This window comes from Balaenoptera musculus, chromosome 14 (genome assembly GCF_009873245.2).
Source record: "Balaenoptera musculus isolate JJ_BM4_2016_0621 chromosome 14, mBalMus1.pri.v3, whole genome shotgun sequence".
Taxonomy (NCBI): domain Eukaryota; kingdom Metazoa; phylum Chordata; class Mammalia; order Artiodactyla; family Balaenopteridae; genus Balaenoptera; species Balaenoptera musculus.
This window is the reverse complement of record NC_045798.1, coordinates 30720377-30742286: the sequence shown is the minus strand read 5'-3', so window position 1 is coordinate 30742286 and position 21910 is coordinate 30720377. Positions and strand designations below refer to the sequence as shown.

Below are 21910 nucleotides of genomic sequence, written 5' to 3'. Positions count from 1 at the left end.
GCAGTGTTAAAGGAACAGGATACCACGCAGAAACTTGGACCCACACAAAGTAATGAAGAAATCCAGGAAAGGTAAAGATGAAGCAACACCCTCCCCCGCCCCGAAACACAGTCTGATCAAGTATGAGAACTTACTCAGCCAGTTCAGCTCGAAAGCGCCAATTTCTACTATTGTCTGTCACCAAAAACTCCTGAAGTTGATAAAGATATTCTCTTCTTTTGTCAATATGAAGAAGCTGAAGAAACAAATAAAAATATTCACTAGGACATGGTAGAGACATTATTTCCTTTACCAGACTGCTTAAAAAAAAATGACTCTAAATCACATGGTTAGTTCTTCTGAAGGAGAACAGATGTAGTAGGTACATTTGTTTTAAAAATTGGCATTAAGTCCATTTTCCCTGATAATCCCGTTTATCTTCAAGAGTCATTCTCCCCTTTTGAAACATATGCTTCTTGAGCCAGTGAGTGGCCTCTACTGTCCACTGTCCCCGGGCAAAGCTTTACTAGAACACTCCTGTAACATCCTTGTTGTCACAGACCCTTTGAAGACAGGGATTATGCACCTACTCATAGTGTGAGCCCAGTGGACAGCACTGTGATGGCACACAGTAGGTGCTCAATAAATATTTGAGTGAAAAAAATAAATTTATCCCAATAACCATTCTATAAATATTTAAGAGTAGGTTTATAGTCAACAAGGGGGAAAACCCTAAAAGTTGATAAAAATAGAAGCAAATAAATTTAACTACATCAAACAGATAAGAGTCACACAGAAAAAGTCTAACTTTAAACTCAGTATTCTGACCATCTATCTTCATGGAACATGTTCTAATGACAGAAAGTGCTGAAGGAAATCTTGACCATTACTTGGTTGATTTGATGGTGGAGTAGTTCTAAAACGTAGAATTGAGCAAATGACTGAATAATTTAACGTTTTTGAAAACAGAGTTTTTACCACAATAGAAAAGAAAAAAAATGTGAAGAAAGGAGAGGAGATGGTACTGGATTGGAAGTAAAGATGCAATATGAACTAAATAATTTTTTAAAACCCCCCCAAAAATCCCTCCTAGCTCCTGTCCCCTGAAAAAGCCTAAAAGAAACGACGTCTGGGAGCAATGAGCACGTCTAGTGCCTGGATCTTGGCTTCTAAATCCCAGCTCTCCACCAGAAAAGACCAGGGCTCCTTGGAGAGATCCTGACTCCCGGCTGGAGAGAAAGGAGAAGGTGGGCCTGAAAGTAAGATGTGCCTGCAAGTGAGGGGGCTGATCAAAAGGACACAGGAGGTGGCTTAAGGGGCTCTTATTCGCCAGATTTGATGGTCAAAACAAACGACAGGAGGAGCTTCAAGACAGTGGAAGAGTAAGACGCGGAGATCACCTTCCTCCCCACAAATACATCAGAAATACATCTACGTGTGAAACAACTCCTACAGAACACCTACTGAATGCTGGCAGAAGACCTCAGACCTCCCAAAAGGCAAGAAACTCCCCACGTACCTGGGTAGGGCAAAAGAAAATACAGAGACAAAAGAATAGGGACGGGACCTGCACCTCTGGGAGGGAGCTGTGAAGGAGGAAAGGTTTCCACACACTAGGAAGCCCCTTCGTGGGCGGAGACCGCGGGGGGCAGAGGGGGGAGCTTCAGAGCCACGGAGGAGAGCGCAGCAAAAGGGATGCGGAGGGCAGAGTGGAGAGATTCCTGCACAGAGGATCACTGCCGAGCAGCACTCACCAGCCCGAGAGGCTTGTCTGCTCACCCGCCAGGCTCGGGCTTTGGTCGGATCCCAGGGAGAGAACTGGGGTTGGCTGTGTGAACACAGCCTGAAGGGGGCTAGTGCGCCACGGCTAGCCGGGAGGGAGTCCAGGAGAAAGTCTGGAGCTGCCGAAGAGACAAGAGACTTTTTCTCACCTCTTTGTTTCCTGGTGCGCAAGGAGAGGGGGATTCAGAGCACTGCTTAAAGGAGCTCCAGAGATGGGCGCGAGCCGCGGCTATCAGCGCGGACCCCAGAGACGGGCATGAGACACTAAGGCTGCTGCTGCTGCCACCAAGAAGCCTGTGTGCGAGCACAGGTCACTATCCACACCTCCCCTCCCGGGAGCCTGTGCAGCCCGCCATGGCCAGGCTCCCGTGATCCGGGGACAACTTCCCCGGGAGAACGCACTGCGCGCCTCAGGCTGTTGCAACGTCATGCTGGCCTATGCCGCTGCAGGCTCGCCCCGCATCTGTACCCCTCCCTCCCCCCGGCCTGAGTGAGCCAGAGCCCGCGAATCAGCTGTTCCTTTAACCCCCTCCTGTCCAAGCGAAGAACAGATGCCCTCAGGCGACCTACACACAGAGGCAGATCCAAATCCAAAGCTGAAACCCGAGAGCTGTGCGAACAAAGAAGAGAAAGGGAAATTTCTCCCAGCAGCCTCAGGAGCAGCGGATTAAATCTCCACAATCAACTTGATGTACCTGCATCTGTGGAATACCTGAATAGACAACGAATCATCTGAAATTGAGGGGGTGGACTTTGGGAGCAACGATATATATATATTTTTCCCTTTTTCTCTTTTTGTGAGTGTGTATGTGTATGCTTCTGTGTGTCATTTTGTCTGTATAGCTTTGCTTTTACCATTTGTCCTAGGGTTCTGTCTGTCCATTTTTTCTTTTATTACTTAAAAAATTTTTTTTTCTTATTTTTATTTTTTATTTTAATAACTTTATTTTATTTTATTTTATCCTTTCTTTCTTTCTTTCTATTTTTTCTCCCTTTTATTCTGAGCCGTGTGGAGGACAGGCTCTTGGTGCTCCAGCCAGGCGTCAGGGCTGTGCCTCTGAGGTGGGAGAGCCAAGTTCAGGACACTGGTCCACAAGAGACCTCCCAGCTCCACGTAATATCAAACGGTGAAAATCTCCCAGAGATCTCCATCTCAACACCAAGACCCAGCTCCACTAGACGACCAGCAAGCTACAGTGCAGGACACCCTATGCCAAACAACTAGCAAGACAGGAACACAACCCCATCCATTAGCACAGAGGCTGCCTAAAATCATAACAAGGCCACAGACACCCCAAAACACACCACCAGACGTGGACCTGCCCAGCAGAAAGACAAGATCCAGCCTCATCCACCAGAACACAGGCACTAGTCCCCTCCACCAGGAAGCCTACACAACCCACTGAACCAACCTAAGCCACTGGGGACAGACACCAAAAACAATGGAAACTACGAACCTGCAGCCTGTGAAAAGGAGACCCCAAACACAGTAAGTTAAGCAAAAGGAGAAGACAGAGAAACACACAGCAGATGAAGGAGCAAGGCAAAAACCCACCAGACCAAACAAATGAAGAGGAAATAGGCAGTCTACCTGAAAAAGAATTCAGAATAATGACAGTAAAGATGATCCAAAATCTTGGAAATAGAATGGAGAAAATACAAGAAACGTTTAACAAGGACCTAGAAGAACTGAAGAGCAAACAGAGATGAACAACACAATAAATGAAATCAAAAATTCTCTAGAAGGGATCAACAGCAGAATAACTGAGGCAGAAGAACAGATAAGTGACCTGGAAGATAAAATAGTGGAAATAACTACTGCAGAGCAGAATAAAGAAAAAAGAATGAAAAGAATTGAGGACAGTCTCAGAGACCTCTGGGACAACATTAAACGCACCAACATTCGAATTACAGGGGTCCCAGAAGAAGAAGAGAAAAAGAAAGGGACTGAGAAAATATTTGAAGAGATGATAGTTGAAAACTTCCCTAATATGGGAAAGGAAATAGTAGTTAATCAACTCCAGGAAGCACAGAGAGTCCCATATAGGATACATCCAAGGAGAAACACGCCAAGACACACATTAATCAAACTATCAAAAATTAAATACAAAAAAAAAATATTAAAAGCAGCAAGGGAAAAACAACAAATAACATACAAGGGAAGCCCCATAAGGTTAACAGCTGATCTTTCAGCAGAAACTCTGCAAGCCAGAAGGGAGTGGCAGGACATATTTCAAGTGATGAAAGAGAAAAACCTACAACCAAGATTACTCTACCCAGCAAGGATCTCATTCAGATTTGACGGAGAAATTAATAGCTTTACAGACAAGCAAAAGCTAAGAGAATTCAGCACCACCAAACCAGCTTTACAACAAATGCTAAAGGAACTTCTCTAGGCAGGAAACACAAGAGAAAGAAAAGACCTACAATAATAAACCCAAAACAATTAAGAAAATGGTGATAGGAACATACGTATAGATAACTTACCTTAAATGTAAATGGATTAAATGTCCAACCGAAAGACACAAGCTCACTGAATGGATACAAAAACAAGACCCATATATGTGCTGTCTACAAGAGACCCACTTCAGGCCTAGGGACACATGCAGACTGAAAGTGAGGGGATGGAAAAAGATATTCCATGCAAATGGAAATCAAAAGAAAGCTGGAGTAGCAATTCTCATATCAGGCAAAATAGACTTTAAAACAAAGACTATTACAAGAGACAAAGAAGGACTACATAATGATCAAGGGATCAATCCAAGAAGAAGATATAACAACTGTAAATATTTATGCACCCAACATACGAGCACCTCAATACATAAGGCAAATACTAACAGCCATAAAAGGGGAAATCGACAGTAACACAATCATAGTAGGGGACTTTAACACCCCACTTTCACCAATGGACAGATCATCCAAAATGAAAATACATCAGGAAACACAAGCTTTAAATGATACATTAAACAAGATGGACTTAATTGATATTTATAGGATATTCCATCCAAAAACAACAGAATACACATTCTTCTCAAGTGCTCATGGAACATTCTCCAGGATAGATCATATCTTGGGTCACAAATCAAGCCTTGGTAAATTTAAGAAAATTGAAATCGTATCAAATATCTTTTCCGACCACAACACTATGAGACTAGATATCAGTTACAGGAAAAAATCTGTAAGAAATACAAACACATGGAGGCTAAACAACACACTGCTTAATAACCAAGATATCACTGAAGAAATCAAAGAGGAAATCAAAAAAATACCTAGAAACAAATGACAATGGAGATACGACGACCCAAAACCTATGGGACGCAGCAAAAGCAGTTCTAAGAGGGAAGTTTATAGCTATACAAGCCTACCTTAAGAAACAAGAAACATCTCAAATAAACAACCTAACCTTACACCTAAAGCAATTAGAGAAAGAAGAACAAAAAAACCCCAAGTTAGCAGAAGGAAAGAAATCATAAAGATGATATCAGAAGTAAATGAAAAAGAAATGAAGGAAACGATAGCAAAGATCAATAAAACTGAAAGCTGGTTCTTTGAGAAGATAAACAAAATTGATAAACCATTAGCCAGACTTATCAAGAAAAAAAGGGAGAAGACTCAAATCAACAGAATTAGAAATGAAAAAGGAGAAGTAACAACTGACACTGCAGAAATACAAAGGATCATGAGAGATTACTACAAGCATCTCTATGCCAATAAAATGGACAACCTGGAAGAAATGGACAACCTGGAAGAAACGGACAAAGTCTTAGAAATGCACAACCTTCCGAGACTGAACCAGGAAGAAATAGAAAATATGAACAGACCAATCACAAGCACTGAAATTGAAACTGTGATTAAAAACCTTCCAACAAACAAAAGCCCAGGACCAGATGGCTTCACAGGCGAATTCTATCAAACATTTAGAGAAGAGCTAATACCTTTCCTTCTCAAACTCTTCCAAAATATAGCAGAGGGAGGAACACTCCCAAACTCATTCTACGAGGCCATCATCACCCTGATACCAAAACCAGACAAAGATGTCACAAAGAAAGAAAACTACAGGCCAATATTACTGATGAACATAGATGCAAAAATCCTCAACAAAATACTAGCAAACAGAATCCAACAGCACATTAAAAGGATCATACACTATGATCAAGTGGGGTTTATCCCAGGAATGCAAGGATCTTCAATATACGCAAATCAATCAATGTGATACACCATATTAACAAATTGAAGGAGAGAAAAACCATATGATCATCTCATAGATGCAGAGAAAGCTTATGACAAAATTCAAACACCCATTTATGATAAAAACCCTCCAGAAAGTAGGCATAGAGGGAACTTTCCTCAACATAATAAAGGCCATATATGACAAACCCACAGCCAACATTGTCCTCAATGGTGAAAAACTGAAACCATTTCCACTAAGATCAGGAACAAGACAAGGTTGCCCACTCTCACCACTATTATTCAACATAGTTTTGGAAGTTTTAGCCACAGCAATCAGAGAAGAAATAGAAATAAAAGAAATCCAAATCGGAAAAGAAGAAGTAAAGCTGTCACTGTTTGCAGATGACATGATACTATACATAGAGAATCCTAAAGATGCTACCAGAAAACTACTAGGGCTAATCAATGAATTTGGTAAAGTAGCAGGGTACAAAAGTAATGCACAGAAATATCTTGCATTCCTATACACTAATGATGAAAAATCTGAAAGTGAAATTAAGAGAACACTCCCATTTACCACTGCAACAAAAAGAAAAAAATATCTAGGAATAAACCTACCTAAGGAGACAAAAGACCTGTATGCAGAAAACTATAAGACACTGATGAAAGAAATTAAAGATGATACAAACAGATGGAGAGATATACCATGTTCTTGGATTGGAAGAATCAACATTGTGAAAATGACTCTACTACCCAAAGCAATGTACAGATTCAATGCAATCCCCATCAAACTACCAACGGCATTTTTCACAGGAGTAGAACAAAAAATTTGACAATTTGTACAGAAACACAAAAGACCCCGAATAGCCAAAGCAATCTTGAGAAAGAAAAATGGAGCTGGAGGAATCAGGCTCCCTGACTTCAGACTATATTACAAAGCTACAGTAATCAAGACTGTAGGGTACTGGCACAAAAACAGATATACAAATCAATGGAACAGGATAGAAAGCCCAGAGATAAACCCACGCACATATGGTCACCTTATCTTTGATAAAGGAGGCAAGAATATACAGTGGAGAAAAGACAGCCTCTTCAGTAAGTGCTGCTGGGAAAACTGGACAGCTACATGTAAAAGAATGAAATTAGAACACTCCCTAACACCATACACAAAAATAAACTCAAAATGGATTAAAGACCTAAATGTAAGGCCAGACACCATCAAACTCTTAGAGGAAAACATAGGCAGAACACTCTATGACATAAATCACAAGCAAGATTCTTTCTGACCCACCTCCTAGAGAAATGGAAATAAAAACAAAATAAACAATGGGACCTAATGAAACTTCAAAGCTTCTGCACAGCAAAGGAAACCATAACAGGCGAAAAGACAAGCCTCAGAATGGGAGAAAATATTTGCAAATGAAGCAACTGACAAAGATTTAATCTCCCAAAACACACAAGCGCTCATGCAGCTCAATATCAAAAAAGCAAACAACCAATCCAAAAATGGGCAGAAGACCTAAAAAGACATTTCTCCAAAGAAGATGTACAGATTGCCAACAAACACATGAAAGAATGCTCAACATCATTAATCATTAGAGAAATGCAAATCAAAACTACAATGAGGGGTTTCCCTGGTGGCGCAGTGGTTAGGAATCCGCCTGCCAATGCAGGGGACACGGGCTCGTGCCCCGGTCCGGGAAGATCCCACATGCCGCGGAGCGGCTAGGCCCGTGAGCCACAACTACTGAGCCTGCACATCTGGAGCCTGTGCTCCGCAACGGGAGAGGCCACGACAGTGAGAGGCCCGCGCACCGCGATGAAGAGTGGCCCCCGCTCGCCGCAACTGGAGAAAGCCCTTGCACAGAAGTGAAGACCCAACACAGCCAAAAATAAATATAAATAAATAAATAAATGTATTAAAAAAAAAAAAAACTACAATGAGATATCATCTCACACTGGTCAGAATGGCCACCATCAAAAAATCTACAAACGATAAATGCTGGAGAGGATGTGGAGAAAAGGGAACCCTCTTGCACTGTTGGTGGGAATGTAAAGTGATACAGCCACTATGGAGAACAGTATGAGGTTCCTTAAAAAACTAAAATAGAACTACCATACGACCCAGCAATCCCACTACTGGGCATATACCTGAGAAACCATAATTCAAAAAAAGTCATGTACCAAAATGTTCACTGCAGCTCTTTTTACAAGAGCCAGGACATGGAAGCAACCTAAGTGTCCATCAACAGATGAATGGATAAAGAAGATGTGGCACCTATATACAATGGACTATTACTCAGCCATAAAAAGGAACGAAACTGAGTTATTTGTAGTGAGGTGGATGGACCTAGAGATTGTCATACAGAGTGAAGTAAGAAAGAGAAAAACAAATACCGTATGCTAACACATATATATGGAATCTAAAAAAAAAAAAAAAAAAAGTGATCAGAAGAACCTAGGGGCAAGACGGGAATAAAGACGCAGACCTACTAGAGAATGGACTTGAGGATATGGGGAGGGGGAAGGGTAAGCTGGGACAAAGTGAGAGAGTGGCATGGACATATATACACTACCAAATGTAAAATAGATAGCTAGTGGGAAGCAGCCGCATAGCACAGGGAGATCAGCTCGGTGCTTGGTGACCACCTAGAGGGGTGAGATAGGGAGGGTGGGAGGGAGGGAGATGCAAGAGGGAAGAGATATGGGGACATATGTATATGTATAACTGATTCACTTTGTTATAAAGAGGAAACTAACACACCATTGTGAAGCAATTATACTCCAATAAAGATTTTAAAAAACAAACGACAAAAATCAAACGACAGAAATAGATTACATTACACAGAATAAAAAAGTAATTCTAGAGTCCACACTGATACTAAAAAAAAAACTTCCAAAAAGGCAGAGAAAGACAAGGGAAAGGTTATCTTTACAGGAGATAGTAACTAGTAAACACAGAAGGAATTACAAAGAACAGAAAATTAGTATTTTACAACTCACACAGTAACAAGTGATTCAGGCAAGAACCGGGTACAGATGCAGAAATGCAAAAGCACTGGGTGAAGGACTCAGGCAAAGAGCTGTTCAGAGTTTGAAAGAATCGCCCACCGAGGAGTCAATAACCTCGATGGAAAAGTGAGCTGACCCACGGCCAAGGGACCGGACTCAGCATCACCAGGGACCCAAGAGCCAACATTGTGTTATCCCTGATGCAACCCATTCAGAAAAACACCCAGGGACCTAGGTAGAGAGGTAATACTCCTGGCAGACAACACCTGTTTAACCTGAATCTAACTGTGTGACAGCGCTCAGGCAATTTCAAACTGGGGGGCATTCTGCAAAACCACTGGCTTGGCCCCTTCAAAAAGGTCCATGACATTACAGGTGAAAAGTCAGGGAAACTGTCCTAGATTTAAGAGGACTAAAGAGACGTGATATTTAAATTCTCTGTGCAATTCCCCACTGGATTCTGAGTCGAGGGGACATTATCCGGACAATTAGAGCAATTTCAATTACGGTACTTCTGCACCTCAAACTTTACGACTACAATAGTTCTCCGGGATTAAACGATTTGTAAAGTCAGCGCTGCTCCTGTCAGAGACCAGAGATCCACATCAGAGGGGTGAGGACACACCACAGAAGGCTTAATGTCCATGGAATTTCCTACATGTTAGTTCAGTAATTATGAGAAAAAAGGTACAAATGTTTGTAACCATGATCTAATGTCATTTAAAAATGAAATTTAGCGTGATTTTTAAATTAAACACTGAAGTGACACTAGCAAAATTGATCAGAATGGGACTATTTTTTAACCACATGGTACCATCAAACTCATGGCTACGTTTGTTACATAGAACATACAGAAACCTATCTTGATGGCAGCATAAAGTCAAAACTTTAACTCTACAGTAGAATTCTAGTGCGTTTTTATACAAAAGAACTTAACAATTACCTTCAGAAAATCATGCAAGTGTTTAAGGACACCTATCCTGACTTCATCGAGGTCTTTTAAAAATCCATTAAAAATTGGAACCAGATCTGCAGCTGTCAACTGATCTCCAAGGATGACTGCAAGTTCGTGGATGGAGAAGGCTAAGGTCCTTCGAACTTTCCACTGCAGAAATAAAGACAACTGCGTGAGTAAGCTGATCACAAAGTCTTGGTACTTTAACTTTTGCACAATGCATGAAGGTTAATTTATTATATCTGAATGTTATTAATCTCAAGTTAAATCAGAATAAAATAGTAATAATAGATACCAAGTTTTAAATGCCTACTTTCTATCAAAAACTGGCAGAAAAATGCAAAATCCCTGCAGAGTATATATTATCCCCCTTTCACTTAGGAAGGAAAAAAATGCTTGGAGATCACTGGCGGTGAAGCCTGTGTAGCTCTCGGAGCACTGGATGCCCAATTTCCTGGCGTCCCACACGGCTCGAAGGCTGGCTGGTGTGCCTCTCCCTGCACTGTGCCCCTCCCGACTCCGCACAGACTACCCTGGATTAAAAACAACCACAAAACTCGCTTTAAAGAACTGGCAATTAAAGAGATACAAGATTGGGAAAATCTCTTGCGGGCAGCCCTGGAAAAGAACACCGGAACAGAAATGCACTCCATTTACAGGAAACTTTATGTCAAAAACATCTTTTTCTTCATGTGACCTTAATTTAAAAAATTTTACTTTGTTATTTAGTTTAAAACTTTACCTGCTGAGAAGCTGTTTAGAACAAAGGCTTTATCCCCACCCCCAAACACAAGAACCTGTTCTTGAGATAAAATGCTGTACCCATGTTCAATGTATCAAATGGAAGAAGGCAGGATGTTCGGATAAGCCCTGCCCATCCAGAGCCGTCCCCCTCACCAGCAGCCCCGAGAGTCCACAGAATAAAGGTGGAAAGCCACTCTCATACAGAGGGTGAAACACTCGCTGGTCATCGGCCATGTGTCCCATGCCCAGTTCCACCCGAGGGCTGAGCAGGGATCAGCTTCCCCAGAGGTCGGAGGAGGGACTTAAACTATGTTCCCAAGGGGACGCTCGACTTCCAAGTTGCCGAGCCAACTGAGCCACCGAGGGATAACCATTCACAACTCAGTATAAATTAGTCTCAGCAGGTGCCTTCAAATAACTGAGAGAGGAAGGTCGCTGAAGGAAGAGGGACTTGGGTGTATGGAAGCCAGACCCAAGGGCGGGGGGATGAAGTCGGCAAAGCCTGGGAAAACAGCCACAAAAAGCCACAAACGACCGGGGGTCATTGTTTCCCATTTCTTGTTTCTCAAATGGGTGGTGATGGTGAGCACACGTGTGCACAAACAGGCACGCACACACCCATCAACCTTCTCCCACCCACACTGTGCTGCCCGCCGGGCCCAGACCTCGGCAGCGTCAACGCAATTGCAGTTCTGCGAAGGTTGAAAAATATCAGGGAGGAAGCATTTATAACACTGTTTCTGGGGTAAAATGAAACCCTATATTCTCAAGAATCAATCTGCACGTGAACTTTAGACAACAGCACCTTTGAGTTAGGAACCTCAGCAGGTCAAACGGGAAGCTAATTCTAGCACTTCAGACAAAAAAGAAGGCAGGCTGCTCAGGTGGAGGGAGGAGCCTGGACCCACGGGGGAGTGCTCTGGTGTCACCGGCAAGCTCTCTGCACGCGAGGGAACGTGGACAGGGCCCCCGCACCTGCATGTCGGAGGCCAGCGTCTCGTAGGTCTCGCGCAGGCAGTGCCAGTTCTGCCGGCCCAGGGTCAGTGCCACGCCCGGCAGGCTGTAGGCGCAGTGCTTGGCGATCTCGGTGTCCACTGTCTGCGCCCGGGAGGGGTCGGTCATGGAGAGATACTGATCCAGCAGGGCCTGGGGCACAACGTCCTAACCAAGAGAGAGTGCAGACTTTGTAAATTAGGCACACTTGCACCTCATATAGTAGTGAAAAACCAATCTCCAAGTTTCAGGTTTCCAATAACTGAAAAGAGATAAGAAAACACGCCAAGGGAGATACATGTATAAATGAATAAAAGCAGCTTCAAGGAGGAAAACAACAAACAAGATCTTAAAACAGAAAACAGCTTAGAGGATGATGAGAGCTGCTTACTAAATTTAAGAGATACATTAAAAATAAGCTCAGCACCTTTCAGTGTTGGCAGAGATTGCAGAGTCTGGGGTAACCTACTGAATGAGGCTAAGCTAGCGGATGAGGCTAAGCAGGCCCTCTTCTGCATTGTCACCAACAAGGATCTTAAAACGACAACAACAACCGCCTTTAGATGGAAATTTAGCAATTATCTATAGAAACTTAAAGTGTACATACCTCTAACCACTTGTATAAATGCGAGGACAAGAAGAACATATCTACGATCTTGCTTATGTATGTGAAATATAGCTTTGGAAGGAGCTACAAAATAAAGGTAAAACTGGCTGCTTTAGGGGAAAAGCAAAATGGGTGCTGGAGGAGAAAAGCTGAGAAGGAAGCTGAATTCTGAACTTTGTAAACGTATTATCTATTTTTTAAAAATAAATTAAAATGGAAATTCATTAAAGGAATGAGACAATCTATGCACTGGCTTGAAAAAGCATGTTTTAAAACACTATGGGGCTTCCCTGGTGGCGCAGTGGTTGGGAGTCTGCCTGCCGGTGCGGGGGACGCGGGTTCGAGCCCTGGTCTGGGAGGATCCCACATGCCGCGGAGCGACTGGGCCCGTGAGCCACGACAGCTGAGCCTGCGCGTCTGGAGCCTGTGCTCCGCGGCGGGAGAGGCCGGGATAGTGAGAGGCCCGCGCACCGTGATGGGGAGTGGCCCCCGCTTGCCACAACTGGGGAGGGTCCTCGCGCGGAAGCAAAGACCCGACACAACAAAAAAAAATTTAAAAAAATAAATTAAAAAAAGGGGGGAGGTTTACAGGGCTAAGGAAAAAAAACAAAAAAACAAAAAAAAGAACACTATGAATACCAACTCCATTTTTAAGAAATAGAACAAACAGAAATAAAGGACTCACTCCCTTTGATCTTGGCAATCTACTTATAATAATGCACAGACAGTCCCAGAAGCAAAGCACAGGCATGATCACAATGAATGTGGCTTTACTTGTAATATCACAGCACACCTACACCTGAACGCCCATCCCAGCCCTGCTCACGCGGGGCCACGTGGGTGCTGTGCTGGGGGTGGGGGGGCGGGGTGGGGGGGAGTCTGTGCTCCTGTGCAAAGAGCTCCAAGACACGACTCTTTAAAAAAGAAAAAAGAAAGGCAGGCATCACCACATTCCAACGACCCCACATGTAAAGCCTCTGATTCGAGTCACCCTGCCAGCCGACAGCACTTTACAGCGGCTCTGGGCCGTACTTCCACGTTCTCCTCTCTGAAGTCAAGCTCTACCTTACAATCCTTGGCAACTCAGGCATGAAGACCCAGGCGTGACGGCCTGGCTCTATCTGTCTTTGAAAGACAAAGGTGCACGCCGACGCGCTAGCGCGCGTCCGCCTAGGCGCGCTGAGGAAATACAAGAGGACCCATGGTCGCCGTCACCCTGGAGGGGAAGGGGTCACGGGTGTGAAAAGAGAAAGATTTCTGCTTATATTTTACTCGACTGCTTGAATTTTCTTATCAGAAGTATGATATATTAGCCCTCATTTTCAAAACATTACCAGAAGGGCCAAATTTGGTGAGAAATGGGTTTAAAAGTGGACTTAACAACACCCACACGAAGTAAAGAGTTTTTGGTCACCTACCTGCACTTTAGCTCTCCTTTCCTCATCGGGGCTAAAACCACCACTGGTGCCCGAGTCTGAATCATCATGAATATAGCGAAGGGCGGACTCCATATTCTGTCGGGAGAGAACAGTCACTTAAAGAACTGTCCTGTCTGTGAGTTCCCTTCATTCAAACTATCTTACTAAGTTACTCACCTTTCAAGGCCACCAAAAGATAAGAATGCGTACAAATTCTTCATGCTTTTAAACGTTTATAAACAGACCTAAGACCTCATAAGAATTCCCCTGCCTTAAATCAAACTTTGAGAATAGGTTGCTAAATGTATGAAAACAAATTCCAGAACAAATGTAATTAAAAAGTAAATTTAGAAGTAATTTTGAAAAGGTCCCAATATCTAAAATTAGCTATCAATAAAACAGTATTTAGAGGGTGCTTCAGGCAACTGTTGTATGGTATGTCATACACAGTTTTTTTTTTCTACTATTTCTATTCCTGGCTATTTCTAATTTCACAAATATATTGGGCTGGCCAAAAAGTTCATTCGGGTTTGTCACGCGATGTTACAGGAAAACCCGAACCAACTTTCTGGCCGACCCAATACTTTTTTAACAGCCCCCGCCAACCCCAAAATGAAAACAAAACACCTTCTAAAACTCAGATAAAGTACTGAAATCTCCGATGATGTTAAGTGGTCAGGGTTTCATTCTGAAGCCCTGGTTTTACGCAAGATTTCTAAGTATACCGGTGTCATCCAACAGAAAACAAGCCAGGAATCCACCGGGGCCCTGGGACCCCCGTGCCCCCATGCGTATGAGGCCCCCCTCCCTGAGCTCAGCGTCCAGGCCGCTCTGTCCCGAGACCACCTGCCTCTGGCCACCAGCATGTGTTCCTTCTCCCGCCGACACACACAAGGGATGAGAACTACGGACACCGCGTGGTGCTGGCTTGGTGGGGGGTCGGGGGGTTTGGGGAGGACGGTGCAGGACACAGGCAGGCGGGCTGGTCACAGTACCCACCCGCACACTCCAGGGTCCAGATAATCCCGCAACGCGGCCTCAAGTCCCGATCTTCCGCTCAGAATACTGCGCTGCTCGCTGCAGTGAAATGGTCCCATCAGAAACAAAGCACCCCTCCAAAAAGAAAAGGGAAGAGTTAATTACTCTTGATAAAGGGCTTTGTCTCCAGTAAGATTATTTCACTGCAGTGAGCCACACCCACACTGAAGCTGCGGAGTGGTCCTGTAGACAGTCCCGGGGCTGACTATTAACTCCAAGCTCTGGACATGACACTCATGTCACAGAGACAGGACGTGGTGACGATGACTTTTACTTTATGCAGAAGGGAGACGGAGAAAACCAGCGACAGACAGGACATAGTAACTGGGCCGTGACAAGCACCACGGCTGCCCCGCGAACGGCTCCGGGTCCACCCGGCTCACTGTGCACGCCCTGCGGAGCCCTCACCTCGACGGCCTCGCTCGTCAAAGGCCCGGAGGTGCCGTGGTCAAGTCTGCAGCCAGGGAGCTCATCCTGCGGGGCCCTCCGGGTGGCCTCGCTGACCTCGTCGCAGGCGTCCAGGCTGGAGGCGCGCAGGGCGGCGGCCAGCACGTCCACCTGCGCTGTGGGCGGAACGACAGGCCTGTGAGCACGGGGCCGCGGGTGCCCGGGCTCTCCCTGCGCAGGGTTATGGGATCAATGAGACGCAGTGCTTTTGGGACACTGCCATCGAAAAGCTGGAAAAAACCTCTACTGTGGTCAATCATTAGTTCTCCGAGGGAAAAAGTAGAAAACTAATGTGCTTTCACGAGATTAAAAATGTTTACCCACTACTGTACATTATTCTGCGTTAGTATGAAAAGAGAGATGCTATCTAGTCAAATTCAGGGTCAGTGAACTATGTTTCGGGAACGCATGAGCGGGACTGGCGAGGCTTACTTACTAAGCTATCTTAGCAGGAGAGCAGTCACACAGACCCTGCCAACATAAAACAATGGGAATTACAAAGATTTCTGTGGCAGTTACATTTAAACATCTCATATCTCATTCCGGTTTATTTTACTTTTCTCTAATTCTTTTTGAAAGTGAAATTAGTGACTTGTCCCAAACACAGGGATCCCAAACAAGCACTGTCTCACTTGCAGGAAACCAAAATGACAGATAACCAAGCAGCAGCCCTGAAGTCTGGCAAATGGCACTGTCTACGTTTTGAGTTACATCTTCTTTATAAAAGTCATTCAAAGTGAAGATAAAGCATTCTTCCTTCCCCCCGAAATAAATGAGGAATTTAGCAAAAAGAAATTGTTTAGCATTACTTCAAGTAACAATCCACCTGGATGCTCAAAATATAGGAATTTATAAAGTTTACCTGCAGATTTATTTAGTACAAAGATTAGAAAGTGTGTTCCCACTCTATTTAAAGATTATTAAAAAGCAATCAGCATTTTATTAAGATCACCTATTACTATGCTATAGCATTTATAAAATTCTAGTTAAGTATACAAGGTACCCAGCAAGAGAGACACAAGAAACATACAGGATGATGACCTAACTGAATAGATTAAATTGAAGGTGTCTAATCATGAAAAGTTACTCACGGAAAGCATCCTCATTCTTTTGGGAATTTCAGCTGCAATTTGTACTAATCCTTTACTCACTTCAGCTCCCCTTTTAGAATCCTCCAAGTTTCCACAATGAAATCACAACAGAACGAAAGGAGGCCAACGGGCCGGAACATGCTTTCTGCCCCCGCAGATGCAGGCGGGGGGTGTGAGGGTGGGCTCCCTCATGCATGGTGACCCGTTCCTGGGAAGCCTTTCACGGAACACGCCTCGCACAGGCCACCAGCCCGAGCAAACGACAGCCTACTCCTCGTCTATGTTACTCTCTACCTTCAGGTTTGTACGTTCGCAAAAGTTTCAGTGAGTTACACTGAGGTTACCTCCTTCAAAAGACTGGTACAAAGGTCACGAGGACGACCTCATGCCGACTCACGGGGAGCCCGCGGCCCCGGAGAACCCAGGCTTGCCTGAGACTCAGCGGATGGCTCACCACGGCCAGCGGAAGGAAACTGAAGCACAGGCCTTCGCCACGTCTGCGTTTTCCTCACCATGCGGGCGGAAACCCCAGGATCAGAGCCCACGCGGCCCCTGGTGACTTGCGCTCAGAATCGGGGACAGCCTGGAACCTGGAATTTCCTGCCCCCCCCGAAGCGCTGGTCTGGCTGAGCTCACCCTTTCCGTCTCTGACTCTCGCACACCGTCCTGGAGGTTAGTCACAAGTTCCTAACAACTTCTTGCTTACAATCAATAAACAATATGATTTTTCGGACCACAACTGCCCAGTGGACCCAGTCATTCCACCGGCCCTAACGAAACTGGAGAGAGCTCTGCACTTGCTGGCCTGGCCAGCTCCCCTCTGCAGTCTGTGAACTGGCCACGGCCAATCAAACCGGCATCGGTCACTATTCAGCCGTGGCTCAATCCTGAATCAGCCTGGTGATGCCACACGCCAGGGAGTTTGGAAAAGGGGCTCTCTTACACCTTCTTCCCATTTTACTACCTCCCTTTCTGTCCTTCCACGTAAGATCTACTTCTGTTCCACAGCTGAGAAAGGGCTTTCTTTTTCTGACAGGAACATCTCATTCTAGTTCCTGGAAACACTTAAGTTTTTTGATTAGAGACCCACAAAGAAAAAAAAAATGAATCTATCAATGCTTCAAAGAAGGTAAGAGTTAAACTGGTAAGACTGTGAAGCAAAGGCTGCCTCAGAGGAAAAAAATCCCAACTCTTGCTCTTGTTCCCCATGACATTCCCACCAAACAGCATGGAAAAGAACAAGGGACCCAGTGGCTCATGAAAGCAGAAACTCGACTCTGAGGGTCCACCTCACCCTGACGTTCCCCCGCCCCCAGTCAAGAATACACACATGCGACAGAACTAGTTGAGTCCCTGGCCAGAACTTAGTTTCCAATTGGGGTTAATTCTGCCTTTCAAAAAGGTAGACCTTCTCTGACAGACTGTCCACAACCGCAGATCAGAAAAGAAAAAGCACCCACAGTTAAGGTACACCCTTTAAAAACCCAAAACACCTTCTAGTAGTATGAAAAGTCAGAAATAGTTACTACAATTAACACGGGTTCAATTTGCCCTCAGATGCTCAGGAATTCTGCAGCCGAAGCCCTCCCGCCCCCAATCCTGCCCACCGATGTTTTGCTGCAGAACATTTGACACACGAAGTGTGTCACCCTCTGTGCTCTCTGAGGCTGGAATTTCTGTCTGGTCTGCTGCTGGTATATATTCACTGCCTGGAAGAGTAGCTGGCACATAATAGGTGCTCGATAAGTGATGCTGGATGAATCAGTCAATCAATGAATATGTTAAGAAAGTATCAACATTATGGACAGAAAGAACAACATGACAAATTTAAATTGTAACAGGTGTAGGAGCTGAATTAGAAAGAGAACTGATTACATCATAATATAGTATTACTACTAAAATCTCAATTGCAGCCTGTAAATTTTAAGTCAAACAGTGTTAGTCACCTTCTGAAACACAAAGTCATATCCTGAAACTCATATGTGTCCATGTAGGGTTTTTAAAAAAGCAAACTATACATATTACTTTTAGCTTATTTGTTAAAAAAAAAAGAATTTAAAGTAGCTTATTCAATATTTCCATTAATATTTAGTAGGTGTCTACCACGTGTCAGAGAACTGACTAGCAGGTGTGTACAGGGAGAGCTCCCAGAACGGGCCAAAGGCCAGTTAGGAATCTTTTTTCCATAAAGGTAAGGAGCGTACAAAAAACAAAACACGAGAGTTACTGAAGTTTGATCAACTGAATAAAACTTAAGTTAACAAATGATAATAAAATTTATTTCAACAAAAAGCAGAAACCTGTAAAGACAACATTTATCAAGAGCTGATCACCCCAAGATGTGCACATCTGAGGTGTAATTCTGTCTCCATCCTCCTCATCTGGGGTGGAAGGGAGGGGGCAAAGGCAAGATTCTGATGAAGATTCTAATTTGTCAAACAAAACCAAACCTCAGTATTTGCTACGTCACCAGGTTGTCATAAAATGCAGAATTCTGGGCTCGAGGGGGTAAAAATCAAGGGCAGGAGCCACAATTGAGGAACTCGCGAGAACAGTAAAGCTGTGAGGTTTTCAGGGAAAATAATCCACCACGAGGGATAGAAAATAGGACATTCTATGGAAAACACTCACAAGGAGGAGGAATGAACTACTGGTCCACGAAGAGCGAGGATAAATTGCAGACACAGACTCAGAGGCTCACGGCGCCCGATACTATTCACAGCATTCTGGAAAAGGCGACTTTCTGCCAGTTAAATTAAAGTAACTTTCAACCATCAAGGATATGAATTTGCCTTTAATCAAACAAATCATTTAGTTTTTCTCCAAGTATAAAATTACCATAGGAAATCTTTAAAAATCATGATACGTTAAAGCCAAATAAAGATAACTGCTAATATCACCTCCACGGATGAAATTTTCCAAGTTTAAACACAACAAGGTTTTGTGTGTTTTAGAAGGACACTGAAGGTTTCGCTTTGTCTGCTTTAAAAATAGGTGTTTTGCTAACAGTGAGCAAACTGACAGTTTAGAAATTTTAGCTTCTAGAATGAACAAGGAAAAAAAAAAATCCACAAAGTGATAAAGGATCTGAAGACTTGCAGTTTGGGGATTTTTCAAAATTGTTTTTTGTTTTATGGTAACATTTCAGATGTCACTGGTTAGCGTCATCAGTAGGAGCTCTGATGTCGCTGGCATCAGGTTCCTGGCCCCAGACCGTAAACCACTCCCTGGCCCCGGCAGGCAGAGTGGGGTGGCCTGGGACCTCATTCCCACACTCCTATTCCACTGAGTGAGAGCAACTTGTTATTTTTACACACAACAACCTTCAAGGCTGCTGTTCACAATGGCAGAATCTAGGCGACACACGTGTAACCCAATGGAACAAGGTCCAAACTGAGAAACAAAGACACCAGCAGGACCCTCGCAAACGCCCACAGCTCTTAAAACACCACGTTCCATAGGAAGATACGTATCTTTGTCCACTGCTAACAGACTACAGCCTTTCCGTAAAACACAGCACTGCATCTGCTGTTTATAAAAAGGTTAATGAGATCCAGAGCAGAAGAGTTAAGGCAGGACTCTAGGGTTAAAACTGTAAAAACAGTGAGTGAGTGTGAACAAGTCAGAGAGCGATTTATGAACCAACACATCTGTACCTGCTACACTGAGGAACACAGTGATGGGCTCAGCTGGAATTTATTTCCTGAAATTCAGACTAATCACATTTATCCAGACAAGAATACATGATGACAATGGTCAAAACAGATTTTTAAAAGGCAATTTTTCTGGGGAAAAAAGTCAGAAAATAACATTTTTTATCAGAATAAAGAACTGACTCCCATACCTTTCACGTCGGGATCGTCAATGTGTGGCTCCAGGTTTTCTATCATCTCTTCCAGTTCCTTTCTGGTGGCCATGGTGATGTTTGCAGAAGCCGGGGAGGTGGCTTCAGGCATTCCCTCCAGCCCCTCGGGGCCGAGTTTGTTCCCAGAGCCCTGCTCCAGCTCCACATCTAGATCTATTTCGGGAAGAGGAGTCCTCCAGAAGTGGAAGGAGTTGTACAACTCCTGATCTAGGGGAGCTGAGTCCTGCGCACTGGAGCCCACCTCCAACCGAGAGGCAGACCTGCAGGTGCCGGGCTTTTTATCATCCTCATTACTAGCTGCCTCCTGATGAGGCTCTGAGGACAAAGGACAAGGTAACGAGCTGTCCCCTGGAGGCTTCCTAGGGCTTTCAGCACTGATGTCCGGGTCCGGCGCACCTTCCAGTTTGACACTGGAATTACTAACAGTGGGGTCTGTAGGAACATCCTCTGGCCTGATCTGTGCATCCTCTGGGACTTCTTCATCTCTGGTCCTTTTATTGTTTTATTTGGGAAAAAGAAAGTGAAAGTATAAAAATAATTACTGAAAAAAAAAAAACAATGGAAGATACTACATAAAGCATTTAGACAAGTATTAAAAATTACAAATTATCCATACAAATTCAGTAGTTTACGTATATTACTGATAATGCTTCTTTTTCCATCAGTTGTTCTGTGCTCAGAGATGTAAACATCTGTTAAGTCTAGATATTAAAGTATTACGTAATAGTTGGAGGAGATAACATTTAAGAACCCCGGGATTCTATAATACCATGCTAATTTCAATAATAAAAAAACTAAAAATAGTAGGAAGATAAATTCTCATAATGCATTTTAAGCTAAATACATCATAAAAATTATCTGATTTTTAGGATTATAGTATTGCCACTGTGCTCCAATGACATATGGAAAAGCTGAGAATTAAAACCTCCTTGCCTACACAGAAAAGAAAAAAAAAACCCTCTACACAGCATTAGAAAAGATCCTTATTTACTATCTCGCAAAATATATTAAAGTCCACTTAAGTGTAAATAAAGTTATTTTTATTCCTTCCACACTTTCAGCTCTACTCCCAAAAGTTTCTCCCCCTGCAGCCATGACTTAATTGACAGAGAGGTGGTACAAGCCCTGGGGCCACAGGCCACGGGTCACCGCCATCCACCACCTACGCTGAGGCTCTACGGCAAGTTTTAAAGTTCACCCTCAGAGTTTATCTGACTCAATTACCCTTAACAAACGGGTGCTGAGTACCTACTAGGAGCCAGGGAGCGACACCGGTGGTGAGGGTTCCTACGTGAATGAGAGGCAGCTGCTGCTCCTGAGATTAGCATCAGAGGCAAACGCTTCTGGGGGCGGGGGCAGAGGCGCCAGCTGCAACGAAAGGCTTTCCAGGGAATGACAGGAGCCGTGGGTGGAGCAACCAACACGTGCTTACGAGGCTAAGGGAAAACCGCACTCAGACAGCATACGCAAAGGCAGGAGTGACAGGAGAGGTGCCACACCTTCAGAAAACGGGATGAGTTTACGATGGCTCAGAGAGGGAACCGATGGAAAAGTCGGCGGAGCCACTGCACCTCCGGAACGTACCCTAGGGTACAGGAGACAAGGCAGGGGTGAAGAGAGTTACATTTTGAGATGCGTTCTTTCAGAAAGGCCACCCAGAAGCAGGACAAGAGGTGCGCCCGGCGGCAGGGAGTGCAGCGGAGCAGGTGAGGAGTGGCAGGGATGCCCTTCTGAACAGGGTGGCGTGTCGGGGCTACAGAAGATGGAAACACACTCAAATGACGCCAACGCCAACACGACTGCTCACTT

General features: G+C 44.1%; 1 protein-coding gene across 3 annotated transcripts in view; it reads right to left on the bottom strand.

Annotated features, from left to right (window-relative positions):
* PPP4R1 (protein phosphatase 4 regulatory subunit 1) overlaps window positions 1-21910 on the bottom strand; it is a 61196-nt gene that overhangs the window by 5969 nt on the left and 33317 nt on the right. For all 3 annotated transcript variants that reach the window (XM_036823126.1, XM_036823128.1, XM_036823129.1), the window contains 6 exons: window positions 20081-20592; window positions 15107-15261; window positions 13661-13756; window positions 11618-11803; window positions 9887-10048; window positions 135-235 (listed from right to left, as the gene is read on the bottom strand). In XM_036823126.1, the coding sequence (XP_036679021.1) occupies window positions 135-235; window positions 9887-10048; window positions 11618-11803; window positions 13661-13756; window positions 15107-15261; window positions 20081-20592 (1212 nt within the window). The remainder of the gene's footprint in view (window positions 1-134; window positions 236-9886; window positions 10049-11617; window positions 11804-13660; window positions 13757-15106; window positions 15262-20080; window positions 20593-21910) is intronic.